This window comes from Trachurus trachurus (genome assembly GCF_905171665.1).
Source record: "Trachurus trachurus genome assembly, chromosome: 8".
Classification (NCBI taxonomy): Eukaryota; Metazoa; Chordata; class Actinopteri; order Carangiformes; family Carangidae; genus Trachurus; species Trachurus trachurus.
The window spans coordinates 7,344,454-7,354,536 of NC_139905.1; the positions used below are offsets into that span (position 1 = coordinate 7,344,454).

The 10,083-nt window shown below is 42.8% G+C and overlaps 1 protein-coding gene across 1 annotated transcript; it reads left to right on the plus strand.

The window, feature by feature from the left end:
- Positions 1-1,080: 1,080 nt before the first annotated feature.
- Positions 1,081-10,042, plus strand: LOC310989820 (chymotrypsin-like protease CTRL-1; the record flags this gene model as incomplete). The annotated part of the gene is made up of 6 exons (XM_083976971.1): positions 1,081-1,135; positions 3,878-3,898; positions 3,995-4,151; positions 7,210-7,454; positions 9,523-9,668; positions 9,752-10,042. The coding sequence occupies 6 exons, from the start codon at positions 1,081-1,083 to the stop codon at positions 10,040-10,042; spliced, it is 915 nt and encodes a 304-aa protein (XP_083833097.1).
- Positions 10,043-10,083: the final 41 nt, after the last annotated feature.

A 10,083-nucleotide genomic window follows, 5' to 3' on the forward strand; every position in this document is an offset into this window, starting at 1 on the left:
CAAGATCTAACACAAGACAATCTCGATCAACACAATTTGCTAGGACGGGAGCATACCTATGTTCCCCGGTCCCATACAAAGTGGGGAACATAGGACCCGGGAAACATAGGGATGATCCCGCTAGGACAGCCTTTTCAGTTACAGTAAAGCAGCAGAACAATGAAAGACCTTGGCTGTCAGCATCAGTACATTGCACAACTTTAATATTATTGTCAAAAAGTGTTGACAGTCTTGCACCCTTTCTTGAAATATGAGTCATTTCATCAATGTTTATTTCAAACCACCATGCTGGTACAGCTCGTCAAACAATGGCTGACAGGGGTGGGGATGATTCTAACACCTTTTATCTTTGTTGTTTTATTAAGTGTCATTAGGTGTCACCATCTTTTCTGGAATTATACATGGACTATGAGCTGCTTCTGACCTCCTGCTGAAGGTTTCCATTACAGTAATACATGTTCACCATTCACTGGTATTATCAGAATATGTTCTTTAAGACAGCTTTACTAATGTGAGGATCCACACCACTGACACTGTTCTTCATTTAACCATCAGTGATAAGTTCTTTAGATGCTTTAGTATTGGAACATGCACAATAAACTTACATAGATGCATGTAATTTTTGGTTTGGTCTCAGTTTTTAGTTTTTAATCTCACTGTTACAGTGGCACTCCTTGTATGTTACATCAAATAGTGAATTCTGTGATATACTTTGAGAGGTTTAAGGCATTGCTATTTGTACTGCCTACCCATGGGAGAAAGAGGAGGAGAAAACAAAAGCTCAGATTCAGTCAATTTTCATTGTTTGGATTTTAATGTTTGCTTGAAATGCTTTTAGTGTTTGTTTCCTTCATCCTTTCAAAAATGATTGTGGATCATTTCACCCTGTTTGATTAAAATACAATCAGACATCTGCAGCATCCAAAATTTCAATTGTTGAGTTTGTCTACTGCTGTGCTTCAGTCTGTGATTTGTGGTCACCTGTGGGCGTGTCTCGGACAGGTAACAATTTACCTGCCTAATTGGGGGGTGGGGGGTTGTTTCATATCAGCAGAGATAGGAACAAACAGACGTTCAGTCATGGCTCTCTACAAAGTGACCTGTGTGGCGACTCTGCTGACTCTCCTGACTCCAGGTAAGGAGCTTCCTCACACCTGAACACCTGAATCATGTTAGAGATCTGCTGACAGAGACTACCTTTATACTATGGAGCTTTAAAACAAACATCTACCTTTATACTATGGAGCTTTAAAACAAACATCTACCTTTATACTATGGAGCTTTAATACAAACATCTACCTTTATACTGTATGGAGCTTTAACACAAACATCTACCTTTATACTGTATGGAGCTTTAACACAAACATCTACCTTTATACTATGGAGCTTTAATACAAACGTCTACCTTTATACTGTATGGAGCTTTAACACAAACATCTACCTTTATACTGTATGGAGCTTTAATACAAACGTCTACCTTTATACTGTATGGAGCTTTAACACAAACATCTACCTTTATATTAAAGCTCCATAGTATACAGTATAAACAGTAATTGTCATTGGAAGTTGTCAGTTTGGTCTCAAAACAGTCGATTTATTGATTTACACCACTTACAGTTTTGGTTATTGAAACAGTTTGGTTTGGTGTGTGGTGTGTGGTGTGTGTGTTATCTTAGGCCGTGTTCAGACTGCAGGCAAATCTGATTCAAATCAGATATCTTCTCAAACCAGATTTTTAGGCCTGACTGTCCGCACTGTTTTTAGCAAGTGTCCAAATCGGATTTGGCTCTGTTCAGACATGGGTCACATCATTGACCGATCTGACAGGTTGCTGTAGCAATGACGACAGAACGGAGGCGTCATCCAGCGCATGGGTTGTGTTACGTCATATAATTGTGACAGCAACAAGAACACCAACAATGGAGCCATCCATAAGCCATCTCACCACAGATTGAGGCATTTTGTTTCGTCCTCTGCAGGGACTTTTGTTTTCGACGTCTTCCATTGACTGCTCCTCTGTTGATATCGTTCCACAACTCGAAATAGGCGGGCGGTCAGAGGGCGGCCTGGCGCCGCGTAGAGTGATGTCACAGAGAGTCAAAACCGATCTGAGTGTTTGGAGCTGTTCAGACTGAGACGCATCTGTGTCCAAATGCGATTTGAAACTACCTCCCAAAGGTGGTTTCGATCCGGTTTGCAAAAATAAGATTTCATGTTATTTGTGGCTGTTCAGACTTAAACCAACACTAAGGAACTTTTCAACCTTCATATAATATTTTTAATAACTTTTGTGATGGTACATCGACTTACAACAGGTTGAATGACACCTCTGTCATGGCCTGAGGGGGTCTGTATCATTATGGTCTGTATCGCCTTCACTGGCACTAAGCGGCTTTGAGGAGCATGGTAGGAACCCGGCTCTCACTTAAAGCAGATATCAGTGGAATGTTTTTGTTAATATAAGTCCTAAATAGTCCTATTTTCCGTCAGCAATCACTTACATGAAGTATTTCAGCCTAAACACGAGTCTCTCCGTCACTCTGCTCTGCTGTAACCCGAGGAGAAAATTTTCCTTGTGGGATACAAGTGTTATCCAATGAGGAGAGAGAACGGCATGAAGGGCTGTGTGTGCAGCCAAGGGATGCGCGTGAATGTGGTGACGTAGCACGAGGACCAATTGATGCCTGACAAGGGCGGGGGCTGCTAACTCATGGTGCGTTCAAAGAAACTCGTACTTTGTGTTTTTCCTTCCTGTGAAGTCATACCAGTTCGATCTGGTACGAGTTCACGGGTCGGAAGTTACGAGTGGCCGTTATAGGGAACTTTCACAGACAACAGGATGGTAAAAACACGAGCTACGGGTTACCTGGAACGCTACCAAGTCGTAGTTGTGACTTGAAGCTGTAACTTACGGTTTCAAAAGCCTGCCTTGAACGCAGCATTAGCCGAAACGGCCGTGAAACTGATATCTGCTTTAAGTTTCACTTTCACTTTCGCGAGTCACGACGAGGAGGGAGCAGGCAATGCACCTTTCCGTCGGATTGTGTGTGTGTGTTTACTGAGAAATGATCCACTGGTAACAGAAACTTAGTTTGGACATCTTTGGTTAATTTCCATGCACTGGGAGATCAGGATGTTTACGGCGCTGGTGCTCATGGGAAATGGAGTCTTCCTTCAGGCAAAACACTACCGCTTTGGGCCACTGGCGCCGCCAAACTCAACCAAAACTGAAAGTTCTTAAAGCAGAAGTAAGCGATATATTTGTGTTAATATAAGTCTTAAATAGTTATATCTTCCGACAGCAATCACTTACATAGAGTGTTTGGACCGAAACACGGGTCTGTCAGTCCCTCTGCTCTGCTCTGAGCCGAGGAGAAAACTTTTCTCTTATCCTACAGTTTTTATCCAATGAGGAGAAAGAACGGCATGCAGGGCTGTGTGTGCAGCCAAGGGATGCGCGTGAATGTGGTGACGTAGGGACGAGGACTGTTATGGTGCGTTCAAGGCAGCCCGTAACTCGTGTTTTTCCGACCTGTGAAGTCGTACCAGTTCGATCTGGTACGAGTTCACCGGTCGGAAGTTACGAGTGGCCGTTATAGTGACTTTCACAGGTAAAACAGGTTGGAAAAACACGAGTGGGTTGCCTGGAACGCTACAAAGTCGTAAGTTGTGACATGAAGCTGTAATTTACGGTTTCAAAAGCCTGCCTAGAACGCAGCATTAGCGAAAACGACCGGACCACTTACTTCTGCTTTAAGTACTGGTTTAAAAAGAGCCATCCGGTTCCAATCTGGATGGGCTAAAAATCGGATTTTGGCTGGCAGTCTGAACACGGCCATATTGTTTTTTCAAGAGTTTTCTGTTTTCTTCTTTTCAGAGTCTCGCTCACAACTTGATGGTAAGTTAAAGTTTTGGTATACACACATACTTTACTTCGACATCGTGAACATGTTTGTTATACCGGTAGTTCCATTATTATTACGTCTCTCCTCAGTGTGTGGTGTGGCTCCACTCAACACCAGGATTGTTGGAGGACAGGCGGCCCCTGTGGGCAGCTGGCCCTGGCAGGTTAGCCTGCAATTTGGTTCTACCTGTGGAGGATCCCTCATCAACAACGAATGGGTGCTGACGGCTGCTCTCTGCATCTCAGAGTGAGCACTGAGGGTAGAGCTGCAATGAAACACAACATGGGTGGGGGGGGGTTCTTTATTTAGGCCTCTAACAGTTCAGTGAAAATCTTTAGCAACAGTTAGAAGCTGTCTCTGGTGGAGACCAAACATTGAGCTGTAAATGAGTGACCACTGAAGACAACATCACTTGTAACTCCTGTTCAGTTAACTCATTGAGTGCCGCGCTCCTTTCCAAAGTTTTAGTCAAGTGTACCGGCAATTTAGACCATTTTTGACTTTTTATGTAGAGCCATAGTGTATTCTATATTATTGCCACCAACACATACTGTATCTCAATTGAAAGGTTTAACTTTATGCTTCAAATGACCACAAATCGTTTGTTCTACGTGCCTCCGTTCCTGAGAAAAGTCAAGCTAAACATGGCTGGGTTTCACCAAAATCCCTCCTTTTTTTCTAGAAAAGGAGTTTTCTAGTTTTCTTCTGCGCTGCATCTGCATGCAGAACTCCGTTTGCAGAAGCTGAGTTATGATAAAAACACATCATGAGCTGTCATGTGACTTTGATCGTCATCTATTTCAGTTCTCCTCGTCGTAGAGTCCCCAAATTTACATATAATGTGTATTAAAGTGTCTATTTTCATAATAATAAAAAAAAAGCCAAAAATGAAAAATTTCGTTTTTGGCACTCAAAGCAATACTTACCGATCTGGCATTTCACTCAGCACAGCACAAACATTTGAAAATCAACAGCTCCACCTCCCTCACAAGTCCCACCCACCTCTCCCTCCTGCCGCATCTCCACGAGCCCCCTCCCTCCCTGCTGCATGCGTTGGCATGGCAACGGTAAACAGAACAGGAACGCGAGTGAAACGGGAACAACACAAACAAACACAACACCGGAGTTTTAAACCGTATAAACGGACTCAGTGAGGATGACTGATGAGTTTTATAATAAACTGTTGTTAGCCTACTGCTACTGGAGACACAGGGGAAGTGATTGTTACAGATTACAGTTCTCAACGAGCCGGGCTGGCGGCCGGACCAGCGCCACCTGATGCGCTGGTTCAGGCCGAAAATAAATCCAGACCGAGCCGAGTCGAGCCGCGCCGGTCCAGAGTTCAACCGGGTCCGGACCGCTGAGAACTCACAGAGCTAACAGTAGCCTAGCCGTTAGCACAGAGCTAACAGTAGCCTAGCCCCCTAGCCGTTAGCACTGGATGCTTTATAGACACATGTGACTTCCTGTGTTTACGTATCACTCGGGGCTGATCACTATCAACGTTACAATATCAGACATGAAACTCCACGACCAGCTGCGGCTGCAGTTATTGGTCTTTTAAAAAACTATTTATTTCCAAAAACCTTCTTTCTTGTGTGTTGTGACTCTAGTCTCCTCTGCTCTCTGTGTCCTGCTACTGCTCTGTGTCAATAAGCGTTCTTCCTGGTCGGGAGGGGGGAGAGGAGGAGAGGGGTGCACAAAGTGATTACATATTAAGTAGGTTCGGTCGCTCGTCAAATCTTATTAATCGGACCGAATAATATTATTGGTCAGACTTTTATCAGAATTATATGAGAATTAAAAAATGATGAGTTTTTAACCCTGTTGGGTTTCTCTTACATTTTAATGTATCATCAGATTATTAATAGCATTTTAACTTAGACAAAGAAATGTGCAAAAGTTCCAGAAAGGTAAGTATTGCTTCAACGCATGGGAACGAAAAACGAGAAATTACGTGGTTGGCACTCAATGAGTTAATCATGACACATTGCGTTCTTCAAGTCACAGGCATTTATTTTCAATGAAACACCTGGAAAATGTACTGCTACAGAAATGTGTTGCATTCACTAGAATAATAATTTTTTTTAAATCCTGTTTTTCTGAGTAATTTATTTTTTGGTTTGTTTTTTTTACTGATTTTTTTCTGTTTTTCTGACTAATTTTTTTTTCCTCCTGTTTTTCGGGGTAATTTTTTCTGACTTAGTTTCGAGATTTGAAAATCCCGTGAGAAGCTCCCACCTGCAAGTAACGTAAGGACTGATTTCAAAATAAAGGTGACACCAGAGACGTTCTATATTGAAGGACTTTAGTGACACTCTCCGAGGAGGTGTTCTGTAACAGGTAGTTTCCTTTCAATATAAATCTGAATTTACTTGGAACACAGTGAAAATTAGACTGTATTTTTTGTGGAGCATATCCATATATCCATGGATGTATAGCAATGTACTGTATAAGAAAGCGTCTTTACTCATTGTGTTATGAGTAGTACTTTTATTTTGAAGGATGTTTGTTATACACAACAGATGTGACGTGTGTAGCTTGCCCTGGGAAAAGTTTGTTGATGCTTATGTTCGAGCCGTCAGTCTGGAAAATAAAGCAATGGTGGATTTTGAATAAAAATCCTTCACAATGTATCTCATGGATGTCTAAAATGTAATAGATCCGTGATGAAGTGGAGGCTTGACTGCAGTGGTTAAACGTTACAGGTAGGTGGGAGCTTCTCGCGGGATTTTTCAGTCAGAACCCCCCGAAAACAGGAGGAAAAAAATTACCACGAAAAACAGAAAAAATAATCAGAAAAACAGAAATAATTACCCCGAAAAACAAACCAAAAAATAAATTACTCAAGTGAATGCAATACGCTTCCGTATAAAAGTGCATCTGTAAAAAACAACAAAAAGAAGAAAAAAAAACAGAAGACGTAATATGCATTGGTTAAAGAAAATTGGTCTAGGTCATGGGTTTTCAAACTCCATTAAAGCAGAAGTAAGTGGAATGTTTGTGTTAATATAAGTCTTAAATAGTTATATCTTCCGACAGCAATCATTTACATAGAGTGTTTGGTCTGAAACACGGGTCTGTCAGTCACTCTGCTCTGCTCTGAGCCGAAGAGAAAACTTCTTGTTTACTTCCTTGTATCCTACAAGCTTTATCCAATGAGGAGAGAGAACGGCATGAAGGGCTGTGTGTGCAGCCAAGGGATGCGCGTAAATAAATAATTAATTACACACTTAATCGTGTCTTCCAAGGCGCCATACAATCCTTGTCTACTAACATGCAACAACTCTTCTCATCATTTCAGACCTTCCAGACAAAACACGACTGTGATTCTGGGCTCCAAACCCTTCGAGGTTTCTCGTTCAGTGTCACAGACCATTGTCCATCCTGATTACAATCCAGCAACTTTTTATGACAACAACATCGCCCTCTTGAGGCTCTCCTCAACGGTCTCTTTCACCAACTTCATCCGGCCCATCTGCCTGGCGGCCTCAGACAGCATCTTCTTTGCAGGCACTGACATGTGGATCACTGGTCTTGACTATACTGGTGAGTCACAAAGTCTATGTTTGGCAGTTGCCTTATGTTGCTTAATTTTTACATCTTTCCCCCCACCATTTGTTGAGTCAGAAAATAGCATGAAACTTTAGCACATGGACCCATATGTTTATGATTAGCATTAGCAATGACAAAAATAAAATAGTGACTCACCTGTCAAAACACTCCTCCATAGTGTCTCTGGTGGTTTCATCGGGGCATCTTTTAAAATTTCTGAGGAGTTTTAATATTCTCAGCCTCAGAAATATTTGATTTTGTTTCACAAACCTCAGCACGAACAACTTAAACAACAGAAGATATCACACGAGAGGGAGTGCTGTTGTAGCTACTGGGTGTGATTCGGTCGTAGGGCAATTTATACAACAGTGCTACGAGCGCATTTTAGAACAGTAATAAACTACAAGAGATGTGATTTGTTTGTTTATTTAAACACATACAGAGACGTTATTGATACCTACTACATTTATTTATCTGTTATGTAATCAATATAAACACAGTTGAAGCTAAGTAGCTGAGCTACTGTACGTGATTAACAACAGCTAACGCTAATAAAACACATTGCTGTCAAAACTTTGCCACTGCAGTGATTTTTTTTTTTTCCAGCCGGGTATAGGCTGATAATTATCTCCAATTAGACGGACCACGTCAGGTCCAGGTCTTAATTTTCAGGTCCGTTTAAAACTGTAGCAGGCAGCAGAGAGACAGGGCAGCTCCTGTGGAGAGCGTTAGCTCCTGTCCAGTTTTGCCAACTCCTCAGTAAGCTAAGTCGCTATTGGCTGTCGTAAAAGTCGCTAAAAGTCGCTAAATGACGTCATTATCTCAGCGGGGGGGGGGGGGGGGGGGGTGTGCCGGTGGCAGCGGCCAGCGGTGCTCTTTATGTCTGTGGCGTGGAGCAGTGCGTCTCTGAATGCAGCGGAGGCAGCTCCGTGACACTACTGTGTAGGCTGAATACCTGTGAGTGCCCGCGGCAGCGCCGCTGCTCGTTGAAAACAGCTGTGATAACGTGATTTCAGGTCCAGAAACGTTTGTAATATCACGGGAAAAAGTCGCTAGATTTGTCGCTAGTCGCTTTTGACAAAAAAAGTCACCAAGAGGGGTTGGAAAGTCGCCAGATTTCCACAGAACACTGCTCCTGTCCAGCTGAACAGCGGAGTAATGGAATGTCTCTTGTCCAATCAAATAACTCGATCGGAACCGGTCGGAACTAACTGTTGTATAACTGTCTTTACTTGTATCTATTGACCTATGGCTAAGCCACGCCCCCAAACGCGATGAGCCAATCACAGTGTGCATAGCTAGCCCATAGTTCGGACATTCTCTGCTTCCACGTCCATTGAAATGCATTGCAGTTAGTCAGTTTTCATTCGTTTGTATATGTTTTTTCTTGACATTTTAAGTTTAAAATGGTCAAACGGTGTGCATGGGGTACATGCAACTCTGACACTAGGTATCTCGAGAGGCTGGGCGACGGGGTGGATTTTTTTTTACCTTTTCCCAAGCCACATCTCAACTGAGAGAAGTGTCTGCTCTGGATAAAGTTATGCGGTAGACCACAACACCAACTAAACGTGGATAAAATTAACAAGGATGTCTACATCTGTTCTAAGTTAAGTCAACAACGTATTTGAGGCAACATATTGTCAGAGATGTTTAGATGTTAGCCAGTATCACAACTAAGCATAAAGTCCGCTAGCTTAATGCTAACGTATAGTAAAACTCCATAGACAGGCTAACAGAAATTAGCCCGTCGCTATCGGCGTTTCACGGCAAACGGCAGCCATAGCAGTATGCTAAGTGAAGTTTTGGTGACTTTGAGATGATATTTAATCTTTCTGTCTCCAAAAATCATCAATTGCCTCCTGTGAAATGTCTCCTACTGTGACAGCTGCTATAGCGCTTGTCACCGAATGTTGACTGTTTGTCCGAGTGAGTGGAGGGGGCGGGGCTTAGCCATAGGTCAATTGTATAGGTCCTGAAGTGATGTGGATGTTGACCCATTTTGTGAGAGAGTGTATTTCACCACATTTATTTACTGTAATATGAGTCTGTGTCTCCTTAGATCCAGATTCTTCACCACAGAAGCTGATGGAGGTGCAGGTGCCAGTTGTGGGGAACAGACAGTGTAACTGTAACTATGGAGTTGGCTTTATCACACAGAACATGATATGTGCCGGGTTAAGTGAAGGAGGGAAGGGCTCCTGCTATGTAATTATTTTGTTTTACAGTGTTTTTCTCAGATTTTACTTCATGCAAAGATTCCCAGCTCCTAAATGCTCCTCTCGTCTCAGGGCGACTCTGGTGGGCCGATGGTGAGTAAGCAGAACGGCCGCTGGGTCCAAGCGGGCGTGGATTCTGTGTACTCTTGTGGCCGGCCTAATTCCCCTGGAATCTATACCAGAGTGTCTCGCTATCAGAGCTGGATCAACAGCATCATCACCACCAACCAGCCAGGCTTCATCACCTTCACATCCACTGGGACTGATTCTGACCAGAGTGTCACCTGTGGAGGCCACTCCCCATCCCTCTTCTTCTCCTACCACCTCCTTATCCTCCTCATGTGTCTCCTCCTCTGCTCATAGAAACTTCTGAATCTTTCTGTAAATTGTGTTTTACATGATGT